This window comes from Doryrhamphus excisus, linkage group LG12, assembly GCF_037039965.1.
Source record: "Doryrhamphus excisus strain RoL-2023G ecotype Guam linkage group LG12, RoL_Dexc_Guam_v1.1, whole genome shotgun sequence".
NCBI classification, from domain to species: Eukaryota; Metazoa; Chordata; class Actinopteri; order Syngnathiformes; family Syngnathidae; genus Doryrhamphus; species Doryrhamphus excisus.
In genome coordinates, this window is record NC_136368.1 from 16182927 (window position 1) to 16207227 (window position 24301).

The 24301-nt window shown below is 40.4% G+C and overlaps 3 protein-coding genes across 7 annotated transcripts in view; 2 read left to right on the plus strand and 1 right to left on the minus strand.

The window, feature by feature from the left end:
* Nucleotides 1–403: 403 nt before the first annotated feature.
* On the minus strand, nucleotides 404–2215 carry trim13 (tripartite motif containing 13). 3 transcript variants are annotated; one of them, XM_058082423.2, is made up of 2 exons: nucleotides 2148–2215; nucleotides 404–1747 (listed from the first exon to the last, which is right to left on the minus strand). In XM_058082423.2, the coding sequence occupies exon 2, from the start codon at nucleotides 1737–1739 to the stop codon at nucleotides 570–572; it is 1170 nt and encodes a 389-aa protein (XP_057938406.2). In that variant the 5' UTR covers nucleotides 1740–1747; nucleotides 2148–2215; the 3' UTR covers nucleotides 404–569. The 3 variants fall into 3 exon arrangements, with proteins under 3 accessions (XP_057938406.2, XP_057938408.2, XP_057938407.2); XM_058082425.2 differs by lacking the exon at nucleotides 2148–2215 and adding an exon at nucleotides 1828–2126; XM_058082424.2 differs by lacking the exon at nucleotides 2148–2215 and adding an exon at nucleotides 1820–2126.
* Nucleotides 2216–3310: 1095 nt separating this feature from the next.
* The window catches only part of spryd7b (SPRY domain containing 7b), a 168468-nt gene continuing 147477 nt past the window's right edge, over nucleotides 3311–24301 (plus strand). Inside the window, exons 1-5 of one of the 2 annotated variants that reach the window (XR_013629555.1) lie at nucleotides 3311–3476; nucleotides 3968–4084; nucleotides 4220–4386; nucleotides 4467–4569; nucleotides 5318–5487. Coding sequence is in view for 1 of the 2 variants with exons in the window: in XM_058082427.2 (XP_057938410.1) it covers nucleotides 3371–3476; nucleotides 3968–4084; nucleotides 4220–4386; nucleotides 4467–4569; nucleotides 5318–5415 (591 nt within the window). In the remaining variant the exon portion in view is untranslated. Of the gene's footprint in view, nucleotides 3477–3967; nucleotides 4085–4219; nucleotides 4387–4466; nucleotides 4570–5317; nucleotides 5592–24301 lie in introns of those variants that run through there. The other variant, XM_058082427.2, reaches the window with a different exon arrangement.
* kpna3 (karyopherin alpha 3 (importin alpha 4)) lies at nucleotides 7298–22869 on the plus strand. 2 transcript variants are annotated; one of them, XM_058081568.2, is made up of 18 exons: nucleotides 7298–7426; nucleotides 7508–7677; nucleotides 13504–13548; nucleotides 14773–14862; nucleotides 15288–15317; nucleotides 15405–15457; nucleotides 15541–15636; nucleotides 15990–16075; nucleotides 16977–17063; nucleotides 17234–17403; nucleotides 17536–17580; nucleotides 17656–17787; nucleotides 17873–18001; nucleotides 18544–18648; nucleotides 19951–20022; nucleotides 20292–20454; nucleotides 20542–20636; nucleotides 21110–22869. In XM_058081568.2, the coding sequence occupies exons 2-18, from the start codon at nucleotides 7609–7611 to the stop codon at nucleotides 21206–21208; spliced, it is 1566 nt and encodes a 521-aa protein (XP_057937551.1). In that variant the 5' UTR covers nucleotides 7298–7426; nucleotides 7508–7608; the 3' UTR covers nucleotides 21209–22869. The 2 variants fall into 2 exon arrangements, with proteins under 2 accessions (XP_057937551.1, XP_078651111.1); XM_078794985.1 differs by lacking the exon at nucleotides 7298–7426 and having other exon boundaries at nucleotides 7489–7677.

Genomic DNA, 24301 nt, shown 5'->3' on the forward strand with positions numbered 1-24301 from the left:
TATCCATATATACACATATAAATATATTTATACAGATTATTAAAAACAAAGATGACCGTGACGCTCATTGACCTACTTAACAAAAAAACATTTTGTACACATCACTCACATTTACAAACACTTCTAACCATCTTATCCCTTAATAACGGATATTTTTATCCTTTAACATTAACAATGCTAATGCAAATATGTAAAAATACTTGCATTTTTTTTACTATCTAGGAGAGCAGATGGTATTTTTGGGTGCTTCATTCATTTTGTGCAGCCTGCTGAATATTTCACACAGGCCTTGTTATGCAATGTCACCTTGAAGAGGTTACAGCATCACTGCACTGAGTGCAGGAGACAGATTTATTATGGCGTTAAATTGAAATGTTGGGACTTAAATTACAAAACGAGCATGCACGTCTGATGGCTTCGTTTTATTTGGCATGTGAGGATAAGAGAAAAAATAATAATGCACGTACAGAATTGAATATATAGGAAATGCATGTAACCTGTTTGGCTCCATAAGGTGGTCCCACAAAATGTGGTTTCCTTGCTGTAAATATCTCCTTTTATATTGATTTTCAGCTGCCAATGTAAGTGACAGTAGAGTCTATTACGTGTGCGATACATTGCTGACCCACGTCCACCAGCCAACTGGAAGCATCGCACACCTCCTGTATGAACTCCCGGGCTGCAGCAGTCACCGCCCCCAGGTGATCGGTCACCTCATCTAAAACAAGGAGGCCTCCCCGGATGGGCACCAGCACCATACACGCCACAAGGAATAGGAGGAGTCGGGCTATGAATCGACGTGACCCGACTGGATACCCGCATTCCCTCTCATAGGGCACAGTCATCTTGTCCACGTCACGCAGCTTCACCGTGTCCCACTTGCGGACGTCGAAGTTGCGCACCAGTCGGGTGACTTTCTGATTGGGTGGCGTCCTTCCCTCCTCTTCTTCTGCTTTGAGAACTCCCAGCGTTTGACGGAAGTCGTGCATATGCTCCAGAAAACCCAGAGGCTCCGTCACTCTTCGGAAGGCTTCGGCGGCGGTGAGGGCGCTCCGCTGACGCTCCAGCGTTCCTCTCAGCCGGGTGATTTCCGGGTCGTGAGCCTGCATGACAGCCAGTCTCTGCGTCTCGAAGTCACAGAGGATCTCGTTCTTCTTGCACTCCAATGCGGAGACCAGTCTGTCAAAGTAGTCGGAGACCCTCTCCGCGTCCTCGTTCACCGCCTGAAGAGCATTCTTCTTGGCGGCCTGGAGCATCTCCAAACGGGCGAGGGCTCCTGCGCTGGGCCACCCCTCCGCGCTTCGGAGGAGATCCTCAAACGCACATCTCTCCCTGTCATACGCCTCCTCTAGGGAACAAAACTCATGCCCTCTGTGCTCGTCTGCGGTTGCACAACAACCGCAAATGAGCCTCAAATCTGTGACGCAGAACATATTGAGGGGTTGGCCGCAATGCTGGACGCACACACCAGTCTTGGGCGCCACTTTGATGCGAGTGTACTTCTCCACGATGCCTCGCAGGGAGTAGTTGACCTGTAGGCTGTTGGCTCCGTTGTGTGGGCTCTCCTTGCGGCACGTAGGACACCTGAATAAGGTTCTGGTGAAAGCCAGTCCCCGGGGACCCTCCAGGAGACCATCCAGGCACTTCCTGCAGAAGCTGTGCGAGCACAAGAGGACGCGTGGGTCCTCGAAGAGACCGCAGCAGATAGGACAAGTCAGTTCCTCCTCCAGTTGCTCCATGGTCTCTCCTGTGGACACAAACAACTAAATGAGTCTCGTGACATTTCCACGGAGAGCAATTGTGAAGCGTAAACACACACAAACACACACAAGGAGTCGATCGTCACGTTGGAGCATTGCCACCCTGGAACTCATTTGCATTGCGTGACATGTTGGCTCCGTGGGTACATGTCACCTCACCTAACATCTCGCGCCTTTTTAGTGACAGATACACAAACTAACGCGCCAAACAATAGCCGGAAATATTAACGCGCCAAAAAAAAGAGTCCAGACAGTTGCTGCCAAATAACCGCTGCTGAATGGAAGCTATAGATAAACGAAAGACTGGGGGATCGTTCTAAGGGAGGGAGAGAGAGAGAGTGCGTGTGTGTGTGACACATTTAGTAACTTGCAAACGATCTCACTCACCAGCTGTTGAGAGGAAGACGCGCTTTACGACGCAATCATGGCGCTTGTTGCCGAGCAGACTTTAACCCACTTCCGGGTTGAAGTTGAACCCTTTCGTCACCGTGCTTCGGAGCGAAAAATTGTGGATTTTTTTTAATTCTTCTCTGCTCGGGCGATGGCAAACACATATAAATGCACCATGGTCATTATGTAACACGTGATATTAGTATGTTTGGATAAAAGTTTAGTAGAGACTATGAGCATTTTGCGCTTTGTTCGAGTCGAGTACTTGCCACACGATCCCTAGCAGCCAAACGCAGGGGGGAGGTGCTGTTGCTATGCAAAACATCATAGCGTGAAAAAACTTGTCAACTTGGGTTTATCTCCACTTTTTTTTTAATTTCTATGCTGGCCCACTTCTGCCACTGTTCCACGTTAACATCATCATAGAAGGAGCAGGTAAAATAAAAATAATAAACACACTTCTGGGCCACAACATAAGGTACACATGCAGCCCATCCAAACACAAGACATTCATCAAAACTTATCCGTTTAAAATGATAATTGTTACTTTTTATTGGTAATAGCAAATGTTGCGTTAGTTTAACTGTATATTTAAGATTGTGATGTGTTTTCCTACAATAATGTCTCTCTCAACTAGTTTCATAAATTATAATGTTATGTCCAGTAAGTCATAATCAACTCTAGAAGTAAGATTCAATGTATTAGTGTTTGAAAATAGACCACAATACAATAATAATCAGCAGTCACTGCATTAGGCTTACTTGCATTATCCAAAAACTGAAAAACACATTACAACTGTGAATGACAACAACAATTTTACATTCATACACAATCACGTGCACATACGCACACACACACATATTATTATCGTTATTAAACAAAATGGCTGTGCTTTGGCAACTTCTAAACAGCATTATTTTTCTTCCTCAAACTCACTGTAAAGCCCACGCGTGGTTATGTAACATCTGCATCCAATAGTCTCGAAGTCATGAGTGGAAACGTTGACCCTGATTTTTTTCTTCCCTTGTTTCCATGCCATCAGGAGCAAAACTGCCTATCTTTGCCACTGTGATTGGATGCTTGCTTGGGCTGCACGGAGGCTTATGCAACGCCCAACTCCACCGCTGAGTGTCGCTGTGATTTAACTAGGCTACTTATTTGTGAACCGTCAATGGTTTCCGGAAGTTTCGCCGCTCTGGTGGCGATTGGGGCAAACAGTAATGGCTGCCATGTTTACGTGTTGTCTAAACTGCTGCGGGGATGGAGGCTCGGGACATATTCAACTTAAAGAGATGCCCACGGTTCAGCTAGATACCCATCACATGGGTAAGTCACTTTCTCCTCCATTCACACGCGTTTATGTTGAGGTATTTACGTCAGAACATTCGCTGCGTGTTGTGTTTGCATCTCAGCTGTTAGCTAACGTGCTGCTAGCTACATCAAAGCTATAGAAATAAATTATCTTGGTGGATGGTGTCACATTTTCACAGAGCTAAGAATTATTTTCTTTTTAAACACACTAAAACAACCAATGTGTGTTAAGAATGTATGTATATTAAAACCAGCCCGCATGTCAGCTTTGTGTTGCAGGTGACTGTCATTTTTGTATGAATAGCTGCCTTTTGTCATTAGTTTGATAATTTAACTCGTTACATATTTTCAACATACCTACAATGTATGTATTCGTTTTTGGTTTGGTCTAAAATGACACAAATTGCATTATTCCCTTTTGTCATTTTTCACCACTTTTTCATTTTTTTCAGGTTTTATTGTTTTATGTTTTTAAAAATGCTTTTCAATATGTTTTTCTACTACAGGCACAGATGTTGTCATAGTGAAGAGTGGACGCAGGATATGTGGCACTGGAGCGTGCCTAGCGAACGCTCCCTTGCACCAGAACAAAAGTTTTTTTGAATTCAAGATTCAGTCCACAGGTGATTCCTCAACTACCAATACCCACTGTGCCTCAAATTTTTAGGTTTCATGCATGTGAATGCTTTACCGTGAGTGTATTTTAGTGTGGCTGCATTAGGATTGTCATCATGTTCATCATGTTTCTCTGTGTCAAGGTGTGTGGGGACTCGGTGTAGCCACACAGAAGGCCAACCTTAACCAAGTGCCTTTAGGCAGAGATTCCAACAGCCTCGTCCTGAGGCACGATGGCTCTGTTTTCTACAACAACGAAGAGAAGAACCGCCTCCCTGCGAACAGTCTCCCTCAGGAGGGTGACATTGTGGTGAGTGCTTTGGGAATGTTGATATAATGCCTGTGGCTCACGTGCAAGATGATTAATAAATAATCTGATGTGTTCTGCAGGGCGTCACATATGACCACGTAGAAATGAACTTGTACTTGAATGGTAAGAACATGCATTGTCCCGCATCAGGGATCCGAGGCACTGTATACCCTGTTGTTTATGGTAAGTGCATTTCTTATTCATGCAAGCTCATTAATGCAATATTAATAAACTACACATATGATGTTACGACAGTTACATTTTCCATCCACTAGGGGGCTGAAGTGGTTTATTTTCCGCCACATCATGTTGGCTGTGTTTTCTGGCAAAAAAAAAAAACATAAGCAGTTTGCTGCATATTCCAGACTAATTTTTTTTACTAGGACTATAGTGAAGCCTAACCCATACCGAAATATACTTGCAGAGTAATATACTTGCAGAGTAAATATTCACATTTCCTTTCATTTTCATGGTATAACAGTAAATGGCAACTGTCTTACCACAAAGATTAGAAAATATGGATCGGGACATCCCTAATATTTTTTCCATTTTCACTAGTTGAGCCTTGAAGTTGATATATGCAACAAAACAAAATACATTGCTAAGTTTCAAGGTTTGATTGAAACTGACAGGCACTTTTATAAATTGGCTATTAACTACTTTGTTAATTATTTGTGTGGCAAGAGCAAAAAAAACGTAGCAATATTTGTACAAGGTAGTTTATTACCATTAATTAGTGAAATACAAAGCATGTATAGCATCATGGTTAATCAATTTATAAACAAGTTTACCCATATAAGTGTTGATGCAAGTTCTCCATTTATATATCTAAATACAAGAAAGACATTTAACTTGATAAAGAATGGCCGTGGTTATTTGCATTTTTATTAAAAAAATGTATATCTTGCAATTCCTTGTTTTGTTCCTCCAGTGGATGACAGCGCCATCTTAGACTGCCAGTTTAGTGACTTCTACCAAACACCTCCACAAGGATTTGAGAAGATCCTCTTTGAACAACAAATCTTCTAAAAAAAAAAAAAGGCCTTTTTCGTCATCACTTATCCCTATGTATCACATGTAATGTTTGACTGTGATTGGCTGATACTGTATGTGGCACTGATGATACCCCCCCATGGCTCCGGATTGCCGTAAAAGGAGTAGCTTTGAAGGATTTAATGTTGATTCATGATCATTGTCCTCATTTGTGTGTCATGATCATTGTCCTCATTTGTGTGTCTGAGAAGACCAATAGTTAGGGATGGGCGGTTGACTACATTTTCTTGATCAATTAAGAGAAAATTAGCAACCAAATTATTCTTTTATTCTGGACTCCTGTTTTCATGCCAGTGTGTTATTGAATAGAATAATGCTGAGTGGATGATCTGCGTGGATGTAGCTCAACTTCACATAAGTCATGCTAGTCTTTCGCAGCACCTTCTTTAGCCATCAAACTAGCTGACTCTGCCGGTTGCAGCTGAGTAGTGCACCCCAATTTTGACAATTAATTCAGTTAATCAACCAAATGATTATTATGCCCATCCCTACATTGAGTAGCCACCCACAGTGGATTGTGTCTACTGCTGCTCTGGAATAAGTAATGATTTACACACAATGATGCAAAACATGCCCGATATACAGTATGTACTGTATGTGTAATTATATTTATTTGATTCATAGATACAGTACATATCTTGGATCACAGTACCCGAAATATCGAAGAATCGCCTCTCTGCATTTCCTTCATTGTTCCTCCTCACAACACTCACTAGCAGCACTGTGTGTGTGTGTGTGTGTGTGTGTGTGTGTGTACACTCGCCAACAAATGCACATGTCAATTTATCACGGCCGGCAAAATGAAGTTCATTTTCAATCATTATCACTTAATTTGTTGATTAATGTTTTGATTATCTTGATGGGCCTAAGCTGATAAACATTACATTTATAGATCATTTCTACAAACATATCCCTAGTCTCTGTTCCTCAATATGTATATGGTATTGAGATATTTTACGGCATATTTATTCTTCAATATTATCAGATGTGGTGCAGCTTGTCTGAAAACTGACATGTATGGTTAGAATTATGATATATCGGCAAATGTTACTGCTCAAGTGTGGCATTTGTTTTCTACCTGTACGTCTTTGTTTGCACTAACTGATGATTGTATAAGCCAATCCAAATATTGTTGATTGATTAAAGATATTTGTCTGCAGGAATCTCCATTTATTTTTCTATTCTATCTTGTGTGTATTTGTTTGTGTAACTCTTGAACTGCCGCACAGTAAATGGTGACAATTTGTCCACACATGCACAGGAAACATACACCACATGATGGTGCTCTTTGAACCTTTAAATTAAATTGACTTGAAATTTCTCACACGGCTCAATGTCCTTTACCCAACAATCAAACATGGTCAATGGTGTTTAGCCGAATCACTATTACTACACACCTTCAGAGGACTGATGTGTGTGAAACGTGAGCAAGATTGTTTGGAAAAACATGGCCACCTTCAAGCAAAACATATTTGAAGGGGCATGGGCAGTATTTAGCAACGGACTCTCCATAATTCATTACAACACAAGTGGATGTTTATGAAACTTGCATGGCGTCAAGAGTAAAAGATCCTCCCACTTCCGCTTTGCTATTTATGACGACACAATCGAGCCTCTCACTGGTGTGGGGAAACTCGATTCTTTTTACTGACTCGAGTTTTGATGAAGTGAAGTGAATCTGGGTACTCTATTCACTCGAATCACTCGTCTCAAAACACATGAACGTAATCTCAAACATGCCAAAATTAACCTAATTCGTCAAACCGTGAGTTAGTGGCGCTCAAGTGAACCGTTCGTTGTGTGGAGCCTACGATGCAGCTCCGACAGGAAATGGAAATGACAGATCTTTTGCCTTTCCACGGGGTTAATACCTTAATACAAATGCAGTTAGAGTAACAGCTGTTACTCAGTCTCCTTTTTTAGTTTAGCGAGAGGTAGCAAGGGTGAATAAGTCAACCAGTGAATACAGAGGAGCACCCGTGAGTTCGTGAGTAGAAATTAACTACAAAAAACTCGGGTTTTTGACGACTCGTTCATGACTTGCACATCTCTACCCATCAACTCCCAGAAATCCAGCAGCAGCGGCAGCAGGACACGACCTGCGGTACCTCATCTCTCACGGAGGAGATCCCGAAAGAAACCCCCGCCCCCGCCTCTACACACACAGCCATGGCAGACAACGCCGGCTTGGAAAACCACCGCATCAAGAGCTTTAAGAACAAGGGGCGGGATGTCGAGGTGAGCCAACGACTCGTCGTAACGCCAGTGGGTCATTTTGTCCGTTGAGCAGCGGCTCTCTTCGGGCCTCGTTGGAGGAGTATGAGAAGGAGGAGCAGCCCGGCCACAAGTACAAGCTAGCGAAACTAACATGGCACCCACATTGCTTATTTGCCTACCGTCTGTACTTTTTTAGTCATTTCACCCGAATGAAATGATCGTTATTTAGCACACATTGTGTTTGCTTGCCTGGATTTTGGAGAGAATTGAGTAAAACCTGAAGCTCGCTGTCAGTGGCGGCTAACGCTGCTTGATTATCCGGATGGACACCGGTAGCTAGCGAGCAGGGTGGGCCCGGCCCGCTATAATCATACTTCCAATAGCTACTTTTGCACACAGGTTACTCTAAATCGCACATTTCTTACATTATAGTGCCGTTGTAGACATATATGGTATAGTTTTCATGTTGGGTTGGGTAAGATCCGTCTTAATCCAAAATGCTAGCTAATGTTGTGAAGGCTAGTCAGGTGAGCTCACTCAAGCGAGCTTCAGGCTTAAGCATCTCATGTTGTGACGCTATTGCTTAGCAATCTTAGAATCTTTAAAAAATTGTAAAATCAAGCCTGTGAATTCTACCCGATAAAGCATAACTTGAACTTTAATTTGATACCTCATTCACTTCTCTACCCCAAATATTAAATAAGTTACAGCAGATTAGGAAAATAGTGCTTCTAGTTCCCATTGCTTTAAAGGGGACCTATTATGCTCATTTTCAGGCCGTTGTATTGCGTTGTGGACTCCTATAGAGCAGCTACACGCGATAACCTGCACAGAAAGCTTTCTAGATCTTCCAGAATCTGCACCTATTCCAACTGTATTTCCTTGGATTTCCAAAATGGCCTGCTTTCAGACACGCCCACTCCTGAGTTTGGCCACATTTCCAAGCATTCCCGAAGATTTCTAACTACTGCCGAAACTAGGAGTTAAAAAATTCTGTAAATGAATAAACCCCTTTGAGAGCTATTTGGAAAAGTAGTTCAGAGCTATCGGTAGTAGTTTGCGGGACTACCTGTGTTTAAAAAAGACCTCTGACTGGTGGTGGGGAAAAAGCTATTAGCAACTCCAGATATCTGTGAGCTTGTAATTTGCACCCTGCGCCTTGTATGCACACTCTATAATGCTACGCAGACAACTGCTTACTTCTACAAAATAAACATGGTTGTTACTTACAGCTTGTGCATGCTATGTATTACTTTTCACCCCACACGAACCACAATGCAAACATTAACAAATAGTATATTTTATTTCTCAATACTGGGTTCGACTGACATCACTGCGATCCGGACTTGACTATGGGCTGCAGAATGCCTACACTCAGTAAATACGGACCTAGTATGTATCTGGAAGTTACAGCACAGCGGGTGTACTTGGAGGAGGGCCGAGGGTTGGGTAAGTTAGACAGGCCATTTGGGTCAGAAGCAGGTAGTCCTTGGAAACACTGCAGAAAGAGGTTCAGAATCTGGAGGATCTAGAAAGCTTTCTGTGCGTTTTTTGGTATGTAGCTGTTCTACAGGAGCAACTCAATTCAAAGCTTCAAAGCGCTGAAAACGAGCAACCTTTAAAGTTGTGCCTAATTTTCCAAGCAGTAAATTGACTTTTGACTCAATATAAATCTGATACAAAACTGAAGATGTAGAAGTAATCTATCGAACAAACATGTATATGGATGATCTCATGATATGATATCATATGGGAAAAAATATTTTCAAGGACGTCCACATGGATTCTCATGGATTCCATAAAGCATGCATGCTCAATGTCAGATTTTTTAATATTATATTTTGTAACATTGGTAAAATGTTACATTTATTTACCTGTTTGTTACACTCGCAAGATGTAAATAAGAATTATTTTGACTCATAACTGGAGCGGTGCCAAGTCGAGTCATGAGGCCAATTGTGATGACTTTGGATTTGTCTATCAAAGACTTGCAACTTGACTTGGATTTTGACATCAAGGCATTGACTCGAACTTTAGTCTGAAGAATAATAATAAACAAAAAATAAAGTAATACTAACAAGTTGTGGGGATTTTTATTACACCGCATGACCAACAATATTGTTTGGCTTTTGTAACAAACCTCTGGGAGGCAGGTGCCTCATCCAATAAAAGATAAAATTGGAAGAAATAGTCTTGCGAAATACTTGTTATGGTAGAGCTAATCATTTAATATTGTTATAGATCAATTAGTGGTGTGATTTTAGAATACCCATATATCACTTTTTTTCTGTAATATTAACCAGCGGTTAGAGCAACACCTCCCTTGCGAGCTTCCGCACTCGCTGTACTTTTGGAGGCTAATATTCAATACCCATTATCCAAAGTGAAACTTCACCACGGTACACCATGGACATGTTACAATGGCATTTTAACAGTGTTTTTATTTAGTGTATGCTTGAAATTTGACTGCTTTCAAGTTATTAGTACAAGTGGACTTGACTCAACCTGTCTTGTCTTGACCCGAGACTTGACTTGGACTTGCACGTCTTCCACCTACCTGTATATTTTATCTATCAATATGAACAATATGAGCTCCTTTTCAACCAAAGTGTTCTAGTAACTCCTAATGCTACGTTAGATTTTTACATTTTTACAAAACATGCAAGTAAAATACAAAGTAAGTCGGACACAAAAGAGACAAATCCAGTCTTGCACAAGTAATTGGCTACATCTTCAGTGCCATTGTGGGAAGTTCTGCATAGTTTTTTTTTTAAGAACAAACACAACAAACAACAAACACAAAGCATTAGCCATTATGCTTAAGTGATGAAACCTTATTTGAAGTAGCTGCTGTCATAGTTTGAATTGAATTTTGCTTTCTCGTCTCCCCGTTAACTTCATTGGTCGTTTTTTTGTTTTTTCCCCGATCCCAATTAAGTCCTATTGACATAGTGACGGACTGTTTGGCAAACATTTGCGCTTAAACTTGTCAAGATGAGGACAAAATATATTTTTTTCCTGATCTCATTCTCCAGTGGTACAATGCTGACTACTATGTGATGTTGTATAACCCCCCTTTGCACAATTCATCCGCACAGTTCATTGTTCAGCGAGTAGTTGTTTTGAATGTGTCGGGAGTCAGTGTGACAAGCACATGGCCACTTTGACAGATGGACTTTGCCAGTTGCATTCTTGATGCTATTTCAGGCATCCTGGATGTCTTGACTGAGCTGCCACTGCTGCTGGCTTCTCCTTTAGCCGCCAATGTCTGCATGGTTGTGTTTGCTTAAACGGATGATTCACACTAGAGCTGGGTCATTTGCTAATATGGCTTACTTTTATTTAGGAAACCTAGATTTTGTGTGTACATGCACAGTTATGCACAGTTGTCCCTCATCGCAGTTTGAACATCAATCCCTCACTCTATTAATTAATAAATTATTGCTGTTTTGTGGTTGAAAAAAATGCATATTTAAGCAAATGCTGTTGACCTAAATTAAGCATTTTCAAGCATAAAATGGCCAAATGAACTAACTAATGCAGAGGCATTCTAATTGTGTATTCTACATTCTACTGTAATTATTCAGATTATTCAGTGGGACAGGCATAAACTCTTCATTTACAGCGGCACTGCTTGAGTAGGAGTTTTATTTATTTATGTCTTAAATGGCTTATTTACTCCTTTTGTCTGCCATATTGAGTAACATAAGTGTAAAGCCATTTAAAGCCGCCATTACAAAATATTGATGTATGGAAGTATGCTGTCCACAAAAATAATACATGAAACTGCTTACATGTCAGTTTCTTATTTATGTCTATTACGTCTCATGTTCTCTACAATGTTCAGTAATACAAATGTTAAGGTGACTATATGGGTGTCATTTCATGTCTTGTGGGCTCTCATAATGTTAAAAACTGTATTTTCAAGATTGTAAACAAGATTTCTATGCCATAACTACAAAAATCAGTTTAATATTGAATCTCACATTGTGGAAATCCACTTGTTGACAGGTGAGTCTTAGTATTTAAGTATGCATACTTCCTGTTTATTTTATTTTGCTATTGTAGGTACTCCAGAATAAGCATTGTACAAAAGCCAAAGAATATGCAAAACACAGTAGATTTAAGTTTGTGGAGATGGCTGAACATGACCAAACTTTAGATGCTTCCTTTGATGATGTTCCTTAATTCTGACCTGATGTTGTTGGTTCCACTGTACCTAAAATATATGTTTTATTTTTTAAATCACTTCAGCTACACAGCTGAAAGTAATATTGCACATGGTCCAAAATGTGTTGCAGTCCCGAGCCTCTCAAATATGTTGATAGGCTTAATTGCCTTTTATCGCCGTCAGAACAAGAGTGTTTGCCGCCTCTCCTGCCTCCCACTGTAAGCTTTTAAGGTGAACACGATAGCGCTTTTCACCAACCATCCATATGGTTGCAGTCAGCCACAGCTCACAGACACGACAAAGTCCACCTGTAGCATGTTGACCAGCTTTTTTGTCATCATAGCACGGCTAGGAAAGACACGAGCGTATGCAATGCATTTTCTTGCTGCTCTCAGTCTCCTCTTGGATACAATTTCTTAGGGGGGGTCCTGATACAACATTTGCACTTTTGTTACAATACCAATATTGCGGCCTTGAATATCGGCCAGTATCGATATTGAGCCAATATCGGGACAAATTATTACACGCTACATCCAAGGGAAGTTAATGACGCATCAATGTAACATTATTGATGCACTAGTGACCACTGCATATGAATTGTCTTTGAATATTTGTTGATTAGGGCCGCACGGTGGACGAGTGGTTAGGATGTTGGCCACACAGCCAGGAGAGTGGGAAGACCTGTGTTTGATTTTCTGCTTGGGCTTGTGTAGCGCTTGCATGTTCTCCTTGTGTGTGCGCGTGGGTTTTATCTGTTTTTTTTTTCTCCAAAGACAGTATGAATGTGAGTGTGAATGGTTGTTTGTCTATATGTGCTCTGCGATTGGCTGGCAACCAGTCCAGGGTGTACCCCGCCTCTCACTCGGAGTCAGCTGGGATAGGCTCCAGCATACCCCCGTAACCCTAATGAGGATAAGCGTAATAGAAAATTGATTTATTGACTAATTGGTCATAGTCAACCACAAAATGGTGTTCGTTTATTCATTAATTTTTGAAAAACAACAATAGAATGAGGGATGACTGTACCGTTTACACACTTAAGTTTAGGATTGTGACTGTAGTTTGCAGTGATGTACAGCCGTATTGCATCACAGAGATTTGTGCAAAAAAAATATTTAAATGCACTTTGTTGTCACTTTCAAAATATTGCAGAGATCCTCGACAATTAATCAAATGGCACTGTTATTTGTTGTTGCTCGGCAGCGGCAGTTGAGAGACGCCCCCACCACAGCCTCCTGAGTTATGACTGTGACCACATTACGCAAGAGGCTATTTGGGAAGGCAACATGACCCCGTTTAAACAGTCACAAGATCTGAGACACATCTCAAACTGGAAACGCCGACAGATGCACACATGCAGCAGTGGCTAGAACTTTCTCACCCCACTTATGTGCCATACACAGCTCTCAGGTGTTTTTAGGGACCAGTTGCATATAATGTGCATTTTAAATGTGTAATTGTTGACCGCTCATATCAGTTCACTATAGTGGATAGGAAAAAAAAGTTTTTTCCCCACCCGAAATCCCGGGCATGAAGTTTTGTTGAAATTACAGCATTACTACTAAAATAATGCAACCGGATTTTATTGTGTGTTTCGCTTCATTGGAAAGTTAGTCTGGAAGGTGTGTTTACTTGAGATAATTTACCATTAACTGTTTTTTTTTTTTTTATTGCAGACTATGCGAAGGCATCGAAATGAGGTGACGGTGGAGTTGAGAAAGGTAAGAATACATGCACACATTATATGATTGATGCCTTTTGTTTCTTTGTTATATAGAAATATATGATATAGAAATCAGTACATAGATTGGATCCTCGACTATCACCATCATGGATCCTTTGTGAATCATATGAGCAATTTTAAGTCAACTTTGTAACATTCTTAGCTGTCATGCAAGTTGGAGTGTACACTTCAATCACGGTTTGGTACCTCGGTTCGTTTTCAGTGCGGTTAGCAGTTAACAACATGCAAAACAAAACTGCTTTGTCATAAACTGAGTTTACGGAGTCGACATGTGATGGTATTGTGAGGCGGTTGTATTACCTATCCTTCACTTAATGTGACCGAAAGCAGTGATGTTCATAGGTTTTCTGAAAAATACAATGGACCCCCAATGGTGGTGAATGAATGTTTCTGTCTTAGGTTTTCTTTTCTACAAATTTTCTTTAAATTGTAGTGTAATTTTGTGGTGCTAATAAATGGGTGGCTGTAAAACATTATACACACGTGCTTGAGTCTTATACATTGTGCTGTGTCAGTGTTCTTTTAAAATTGAAGTAAAGACTGGTCAGACTGCAGCAGATGTATTTTTCCTAATGTGATCTTATGCAGTTGAGCAGTTTTTTCCTGCAGATGAAGCTAACTAACTAACTAACAGAACATCAGCACATTTTGGTTCAAAAATGCACAGTAGTGCACTTTTGGTCTGTTCTAGCAAAAATGTGTCACTGGGTCATTATTGGTCATGAAGCATTTAGATCGCCATAAGTAGCAGGCATATGGCGGCAAAACGTTAGCAGCGTTACATTGTCACCATGGCCGCAGACTGCTGAGGTGGTCTCCAGTCTAGCACTTTCTATCTAGCTGGATGGCACCAGGACCAAAACAGAGCTGTAAGGCTGATTAGTCATCGCTGACGCACACAAGCATGATGCACAAGAATGTAGGCCAAGGGAATCTCCTCCTACCAGTAGAATGTGTTGACCTATTTGTGTGTTAGTTCCTAACGTCTGTGAGCGTTACCATAATATCTATGTGTGCACGTGTGTTCATGTTGATTAGAATGCAGGTCTCAACTGGGATGTCAACTGCAGAAGCTCCACCCCAGAAATGAAAGATTTTAAAGAACCATTGCTTTGAGGATGGCCTGAATTCACTGTGGCTTTAAGAATTCATGATTTCCCCTCTTCATGCATCCTTTCATGACTTTCTGTCCCACTGCTAGAACAAACGAGACGAACATCTACTGAAGAAGAGAAACGTCCCACAGGAGGAGAGTCTGGAGGACTCTGATGTCGATTCAGACTTCAAAGGGGTAAGTGAGGCCTGAAGATGAGATGTGACATTACCTCTGAGCTTATGTGTGTCAACTGCATAGTAGCGCAAAAGCTAGCCTATGGATCGGGATTATTGAGTATCTCACGTATACCCCTCACATTTGAGCAACCGTTTTTATGACAGTATAAACTCTCAAGGGACAAAACAATAGAAATGAAACTTGGATATACTTTATAAAGTAGTCATTGTACAGCTTGTATAGCTATAAGCCAACACACAACCATATTTTCCCTAGAGAAAATATACTGTCAAAAAAGAGCTTGCTGAAATGTGAGGGTTGTTGCATAGAGATAAGCATCGTTTTAGTTTTATCCAACACCAGTGAGAGATATGTATATGAATTTAATCAATGCATTCGCCTTTGCTCCTCTAATATTGCATATTTTTCCCCCCTCTGTGCAGCAAAATGTTACACTAGATGCCATCTTACAGGTAGAGACCTCAGATTTTAGTCACCAATGTCCTCACAAGACCCTTCGACTGTTAGCTAGTGATCCCACTCTTCTCTTTCACTTTCAGAACGCAACCAGTAACAATGCTGTCATCCAGCTCAGTGCTGTGCAGGCAGCTCGGTGAGAGAATCACGCACATTTGTGCACATGCATGTTCACATACCAGTTGATATTAACATAACTTATCCTTTTCCTTCTGACAGAAAACTGCTCTCCAGTGACAGAAACCCGCCCATTGACGACTTGATAAAGTCTGGCATCCTGCCAATTTTAGTCAATTGCCTGGAAAGAGACGACAAGTGAGTCTGCCTCCTCCAAAGAAAAACCTTTAAACTAAGTAAACATGAGTTCGTAGTGAGTGTGTAGGAAAAGGCCAGTTGGCTCGTTCGGGCCAAATATAACTGCCTGTTGGGATTTCCACACTACCCAGGACCTTGTGTTGACCGAGGATGAGGCCGAAAGAGGAGTAAAAAGGATTTTACTTTGGCTGCCCACAACCCAACTAGTGTCATGTTAACATGGCACACCCGTTTATATTTAGGCTTTGCTCTTACAATGCACCGTTTCTTGTTTGCATAGCACATCACTTGTTTAACCCTCTAATCTGCTTTCACCCAATGTCGACTAACTGTCTCTGTTCACGTCCCCGCAGCCCCTCTCTTCAGTTCGAGGCAGCTTGGGCTCTGACCAACATTGCCTCTGGGACGTCGGCACAGACTCAAGCTGTGGTTAACTCCAGTAAGTTGACCCCACACCCCCACAGTGTTCCCTAGCTATTTGTGTTTGCATGCTGACGACTTAGCAATCATATATTTGTTTTTAGCACTATTTATCAAGGAGGTTTCATCACCCATCATATGGAATACATTTTTGGTGTCGTTTATGGTGATAAATAAACATTATTTATTATTTATGCATGGTTTTCTTGCAAAATAAGCTGACACTGTAGTTGTATGGTCTGTGCTGAATGGATGCCGTGGGTTAATAGGTCGTCTGCTTGAATAAATAAGTTGAATGAGTAATGGTTTTTTTTACACGTCAAAAATAACTGACGGTGCTGCAAAAAAAGTTGTGATTACCTATACTATAACCCTGTTTACATAAGCGAGTACAGTTTGGTTTGGTACGCCACACCGTGAAAAGTCTTTCACCTGCATGTGTTGCAGCATGTGGCAGCATGCAGCATGACCACTGTGAATAGTGCGACATCATAGCTGCCGCATTTGAGAAACGCTAACCACTTTAAATCCCTTCTGACATTCGCATGAATCTGGAGGCCTTGGTTAAAAAAAATAAAAAAAAAATGAGACGGGGCCTTATTCCTAACTCAAACAAAATGCGCACCCGTATTGTCAAGTGTAAGTGTTGGAGCACAGATAACCTCTGATTTTCTAAATATGTTTTTTAACATTATTGGAGCTCTGTAGACATGAAATATAGAAAAATACACCACATAGTCACCTTTACACTTCCATTATTAATTGTTTATACCACATTTCTTAAGTACCAAATACTTACTAATGGCGTCCAAATGATTCTTTTCACCTTTGTCCCTTGGTTGTTGCAGTTGCCCAAGTATTAATCGTCATTGATTTTTGACTCCTGAATGTAATCTGGTTAACAATGTTTGTGTGTCCAGGTGCAGTGCCGTTGTTCTTACGACTGCTAAGCTCTCCCCACCAGAACGTATGTGAACAGGCCGTCTGGGCGTTGGGAAATATTATAGGTCAGTAGACCTTGTGTGATAATGTTTACATTTTTGAAAAAAGTGTAGTTTATGAATGAGATTTTTTTTTTAGTGATTATGGTGTGTTTTTACATATAGTCATGATAGAATTATTCGTTTGAATCTATCATGAAAATCGAACATAACTGCAACTCACCTGCACTTTAAAGGTGATGGCCCACAGTGCAGGGATTATGTCATCTCCTTGGGTGTGGTCAAGCCGCTGCTCTCCTTCATCAACCCTTCCATCCCCATCACCTTCCTACGCAATGTCACATGGGTCATCGTGAACCTCTGTCGCAATAAGGACCCGCCTCCGCCCATGGAGACAGTGCAAGAGGTAAGATTCCCCACTCTGTCATGTTTTTTTGGCTTCATTTGATTTAACTGCTCCCCCTTCATAGAGCTTACTCCAAACCTGACTTTTTCCTCTCTCTCTCTCTCTCTTGCTCTGCTCCGCTCCGTCACACAGATTTTGCCTGCTCTCCGTGTGCTAATACATCACACAGATATAAATGTAAGTATAGCAGTAATTAGTGATTTGCTGGCCATCTGCCTTGCTTGTTGACATTTTTATTTCTTCTGTATTTAGATTCTCGTTGACACAGTCTGGGCTTTATCCTACCTGACGGACGGCGGCAACGAGCAGATCCAGATGGTCATCGATTCTGATGTTGTCCCGCATCTCGTGCCTCTTCTCAGCCACCAGGAGGTCAAAGTGCAGGTGTGACTTGTGACTTGTCAGTAGTGTGGCCGAATTAATCTGGATCATTTACATTTTATTGCCTTTGGTGTATTTCACCCTGCAGACGGCAGCTCTGCGGGCGGTGGGTAACATTGTGACTGGCACAGACGAACAGACACAAGTTGTTCTCAACTGCGAGGTCCTCAGATACTTCCCCAACTTGCTCACACACCCAAAAGAAAAGATCAATAAGGTAACCATGGGCACTGTCAACTTCCTATTTGTCACATGTCTAAACAAGTATATATTTTACATATTACATGACTAATGAAAGCATATCAAATATTGTGTCAGCATATACAAAGTCTTTGTTCACACTGTAGGTCAATTCCCATTTCTTTGCTCATATGTGCCCTGTATCTGAATTTTTGTTTTCATGTCAGTGTGAACCGCATATTTCCGTTTTTTTTTCAAATGCGGCTCAGACCTCATTCGTATGTGGATATAAATCAGATATGTATGCGATGCGATGCAGTATGAACGGTTGAATGACCTATAAGTCATCGAGAGGCGTGTATTGCCGTGCATACTGAGACTTTAAAAGATACACAAAATCCGAATTGTGCATCCTACCCTGCTGTGTGAACATAACCAAGATATGAATTATCAATAATCAAGAAGACAAAAAACTGGGTAGGATTACATGTGCTAAGAAATAACGAAAAAATAATTCTATGTGTAGTATGGGGGCCACTTGTTGTTGACTGTTTTTGTGATTTACTTTTGTTTTTATAGGAAGCAGTCTGGTTCCTGTCCAACATTACAGCTGGGAACCAGCAGCAGGTCCAAGCTGTGATCGATGCCGGGCTCATCCCAATGATCATTCACCAACTTGCCAAGGTCTGTTTCTAATATATGAGCCACAGTTTGTATTATTCTATTTATTAGTTGCATCTTTTGACCTTGTAACCACTTCAAGGAGAACTGCACTTTTTTGGTATTTTGCCCATCACTCACAATCTTTATATGAAACATGAACATATTTCTTTCCCATTTCTGTGAATAATAGTGTGAGAAAACAAGTTAATAGAATTAAATAACAATGCAAGTCATTTTGCCTATTTTTGCCTATCTCGTGAGGAAAAAGCGGTAGAAAATGAATGAATGAATGAAGCCCTCTAAAAAAAAAAAAAAAACCAAAACATAGCATTGTTTGATTTAAATGTTGTGATCATGCATTAACAAGTACACTGATGTAATGTGTAATACGGTAAACTTCTTTCCAGGGCGCATTGATACACACACACACACACACACATGCTAATTCCTTCAACAGCGACAACACTTATGATGTCCGCTCTCATTGGATGGCTGTATGTTCCAGCACAACATGTGTGCTCCAGTCCTCAGGTAAAAAATGCTGACTGTAAATGAGCATCTTATTGAGTCGAAATTGAGAGCTAGGTATTAAGGGTTGCGTTCTTTACTTGAATCGGTATCGGCCGATACGTGCGTGGGTTCGCCGATGTATTTTTCTGCCACATGATTTACAGACAGGCATCCGTCAATTCAGTCCCATGGTGTTTGTAGGAGTTTCATTCAGCAAACGCCGGGCTGAGATTAAATGCGTGTTGTGTTATGTGTGTGCGCTCTCTCCGAGCACGCACACACAGAACGAATTGGAGCAGCCGTGTCAGAGGTCGTTAGCTTGCACAACACAAACTTTAATGATGAGAGAAATGTTTTATATCTTGTACTAAATTGTGTCAGTGTGATGTGTTTGTGTGTGTGGAGGCGGGCGTGGTGTGCGTCACACTGCGGAGGAACAATCATCACATTGATGCTAGATAAAACTTAAACTACGACAGAAATGTTTTGCACGTAGTGAACATTTATTCCTTTTTAAAGTTGATAATGCCGTTTAAATGTGTGTTTAAGAAAGCTGAATCCTGCTGTGTTCAGTGTTTACATTTCAATGAATATTTGTTTAAACTTGAGACCTATAATATTTATTATCATTGTCATTTTTACATTCTAGAATGCACAGAAAAGGGAAAGAAATATGTGATCATGTTTCACATGATGGGCAAAATTCCAAACAAACTTCCAGTTCTCCTTAATGCTGTGTGGGCCTAGAGGCTGCATGGTAAAAAAATAAGGTGGCACTTGCATGTCGTGTAGTGACAGCCTGCCTCTCCACAGGGGGACTTTGGCACACAGAAGGAGGCGGCGTGGGCCATCAGTAACCTCACCATCAGTGGAAGGAAGGACCAGGTGAGCTTTTACCACAATTAACATGAAACGTTAACAGTTGCTTGCCACATTATATTTACCCTAGGTGTGTTTACTTACCTGTTACATCTTATGCTGTCGTTTTCTGTTAGCACCGCAATTGTATCTAGTGTTCTGTCCAAAAAAAATTGCCACTAATGCCTGTTCCTGTTCCTTGTTTCTGACTTAAACATAACTATTTTAAGAGGCTTTAGCTTATTGTGTTTTGTTATGTATGGATGTGTTAGATGTACTTGTGTCTTTTTATGTAGGTGGAATACCTGGTGGAGCAGAACGTCATACCTCCCTTCTGTAACCTGATGCTAGTCAAAGATCCTCAGGTGGTGCAGGTGGTCCTGGACGGCCTCAAGAACATCCTCATCATGGTGGGCGACGAAGCCAGCACCATCGCCGAGATCATCGAGGAGTGCGGAGGTGCGTAGCGTCGATTTTTGCTTTATTCGCTTTTGCTGTTTTCACTCTACTCACGTGTTGTTTTTTTTCTTCTTCTGATTTTCTCAGGCTTGGAGAAGATTGAGAGCTTGCAGCAGCATGAAAACGAGGACATCTACAAGCTAGCTTTTGAGATTATTGATCAGTACTTTTCAGGAGATGATGTAAGTTCACCACAATTTATCAGAAGACAACAGACATAAGACATGTGATACTTGATATGGTTCAGTTCGCCATAGTATGGTTTGTAATAGGTTGCTAATAAGGTGCAAATTGTAGAATTACTCAATATAACAATTCAGTGTTCCCTCGTTTATCACGGGGGATAGGTTCCCAAAATAACCCACAATACTCGAAATCTGTGAAGTAGCCAAACTTATTTGTTTGCAATTATTGTATATGTTTGAAGCCTATAAACCCCCTCACAATACACTTTATTCACACAAGTACACATTTTCTCTCATTTAAACATTCTAAAAGTTCACATTTCAAACGAATTTTAATGATCAATCTCTTGGACACAAGAAATATTATGTGACTGAGTATTCACGCCTTTAACATCCCTCTTTTGTACATAAAGGTTGCTGATAGATGGGATGAATTCTAATATGTTCTTATGTGCATCTCCTCCGTTTAGATTGATGAAGATTCCAGCTTGATCCCTGAGAGCACTCAAGGAGGAACCTTCAACTTTGACCCTGCTTCCAACATGCAAACAAAGGAGTTTAATTTCTAAAAAAGAAGAAAAAAGCCAGGATGTTGGCTTCAACCAGCTGCACGGGTACTCTGTAAATCCTCTTCCTCCTCCTCTTCCTCCTCCTCCTCCTCCTCCCAGCGCACACTGAAATTCATCCAGCTCTGCTCCCAACCTGGATGCATCACTTCAACATGGGTCCTCACAGTCGTCACCGAGGGATTATTTCAGTTCCCTTGCAGGGCTGCTGACTTTTTTTTTTTTTTTTGGGCAGACTTGCACCACAGCAAAGTTTATCTTCTTTTCCCCCATCATATCACACAATGGCAGTGATCTTCACAAGCACACTTTAAACACATTTTAACAATTCACCAAGCCATCATTTCACTAACGGGAGAGAATTACTGCTGTTTTTTGGTCTTTTTGTTTTTGTGCTTTTTCCCCGCCACACCCACTCTTAGCATCTTCAAGCACCCCCCCCCCCCCCATGCCATGATTAACCCCCTCCCTGCTCCACTCTGCTGAGGGTGAAACAGCTCCATGATGGAAAACAGTCTTTTTTTCATTATGAAACTACCTTCAGACTTCATGATGTCACTTTGACTTTGCTTTTTTCCACTTGAAATGAATCAGCCTGTCCCTCCCCCTAACAAATGCAAGTTAATGTCATTATTCTTTCCATGTAAAACAATGAACTGATAAGAGGTTTTTTTGACAAGTGCAGAGACTTGCTGTTACATGTCCACTGTAGGACACTTTGTTCATGACTCCCCTCCAATGTGAAACTGGCTGGTATTTTTTGGGGGAGGACGGCAGCAGTGCAGTTTTTTTTTTTTTTTTTAACCGACCTGAGACTGATCATTTTTGAAGTTTTTGGTTATACGTGTTTTGAAACATAATTTTTAAAAGTTTTACTTCACGATGTGGTCACTTCTAGTTGGAGCTTCCGTGACTTTTTTTCTTTGGACCTTTTCTCCCTCTCTTCAGTCTTACAACATCCGGAAACGTACAAAGGAGTCTTAGGGCCACACTGACAAGACAAAAATGTTCAAATTACAACAAAAAAGGTGTAACGTTATGAGAATAATAACATAGAAAATGATATCACACCATGGGGAAAAAGTTGTAAATGTATGCAGAAAAAGTCAGGTTTTTGCAAGGAAAAAAACAACAAACATCTATGAGAAATTAGTCACACTGTTTTGAAAATTAATGTTCCAGTATGACAGGTATTTGGTATTTATCAAAAAAGTAAGAAATTGTAACGCTATGATGGCTGCACGGGGGCCGAGTGGTTAGCATGTTGGCCACACAAAAAGTGTAGCATTACAAGTATACCATCGTAATATTACAAGCAAAAACACTGTAATGTCAAGGTGATAATGCAACATATGAAAAATCCGGAACAAAATTTCAAGAACAAAGTCTCAGAACAGTTTTAATATCACAAGAATAAAGTCATAATATGTGATGAAGTTGTAAAGTTATGGGAACACATCTTGAGATCATGAGAAACGAGACAGAATTTTATGTTTGCGATAACACGAGTAAAAAATTTTCAAGTATTAAATCACTTAAGTGGTATTTTTTGTGCGAAAGGCAACATTATTGGATTGGTTGGGATATTCATAAATTGGCAAAAAAAAAAACATTCAACTACAAGTCTCAGTTTATTTCTCTTGAAATTGGACATCATTTTTCTTTTTATATTTTATACTAAAATTGGACTACAATTGTTTTAATCTCAGTTATGATTTGTGAAATACAAAGAATGTAAACAAGGTTATTGTAAATGTTTTCCCTTATGTATAAACACAATTTTATCGTAATATTACAGCATAATTCACTTAATATTATTTACTTTTTCTTGTGATGCAACAGTTCTCATAATTGTACAATTTTTTAAATCTTAACTTTTTTTGCAATATTCAAATTAGTTTTTATTTGTAGGTTACAATTTGATTCATGAACACTTAAGTCTCATATTACGACGTCTTGTAAAATTAATACTTTATTCTCATAATTTTCAATGTCATGACTTTTTCTCAACTTCTTTGTACTGTTTTGTTTTTTGTCTTGTCATCATGGTCCTAATGGTCCTTTTTAAAGCGTTAATTAAAAAAGGAAAAAAAACATTAACTTGGGGGATGGCACAGTACTACTTCACGCCTTTTGGACAAAGCTCACGTGTCATCACTCGGTTTGAACACTTTGTATACAAAAATGTGATGTGTATCTCTCCACGCATATATACATATATAAATATATAAAGTATATTGACATGAAGCCTGTACAAAGCTGCTGCAGCTGACACTCGGTGGACGACGGTAATGACCTCGCTGTCAATGATGGCTGCCGAGGCTCTTGTTTTTTTTTTTCTTTATTTTTATTTTGGACTTGCATATGTATTGTGATGACATGCTGATTTATTGTTGGAACAGAACAATTTTTTTCCTTCGTAGTGGTGTCGGGCTGATACCAGCTGATGTTGAGATATTTTAACGCTCCTCTGGTCGGCTGCTAACTACTGAGAGGGGATTGGGGGGGTCGTGCTAGTCGTTTATAACGGAACACAATTCTAGAGCGAGGGTGTACAGTCAGTCATGCACTAGCAGACTGAGAGCGAGCCACTTTAAAGATTTACAATTATGTTTGCCTTGTAGCCAAATTGGATACAAGCTTATGTTTGCAAGATTTTTACTTGCTCGTAAAGAAAAAAAATGAAAAAAAAGTTGTTTTAAATGAATACTAGAAGAAAAAAAAAAACAACAGACTGCATTTTGGCCTCTGATTGTTTATATCTTTTTATAAATTTTAGATTGAAACTCTTCTCTTTAAGGTGGCTCATTGATGCTTTCAACTCCTGTGCATTATTAAAGACAAATATGAGTTGACAAAAAACATTGGTGCCTTTTTTTCTGTCATTTCAACTTAAACAATAGATTAATAATAGAATGGAGCAGAGGCTTGCAAGTTTGGGACAGTGCATTGTTTTTTTCTGCTCACCTCTTGACTGTATGACCAAACAATTGTTCCATTTTTACTTTAACATGGCCTTTGTTTGCACAGCAGGTTAAAAAAATATTTTTTTATTCATTTTGCTCTTGCTTTCTTGTGGAGTTTTCTGTGTTCCTC

Bases quoted from the DNA above. Each gene is read 5' to 3' on its own strand.
- trim13 (XM_058082423.2), bottom strand. From the start codon at position 1,739: ATGGAGCAACTGGAGGAGGAACTGACTTGTCCTATCTGCTGCGGTCTC.
- kpna3 (XM_058081568.2), top strand. From the start codon at position 7,609: ATGGCAGACAACGCCGGCTTGGAAAACCACCGCATCAAGAGCTTTAAG. The intron at 15,318-15,404 runs GTAGAGACCTCA...TTTCACTTTCAG, and splicing joins CACTAGATGCCATCTTACAG to AACGCAACCAGTAACAATGC. The intron at 20,455-20,541 runs GTGCGTAGCGTC...TGATTTTCTCAG, and splicing joins GATCATCGAGGAGTGCGGAG to GCTTGGAGAAGATTGAGAGC.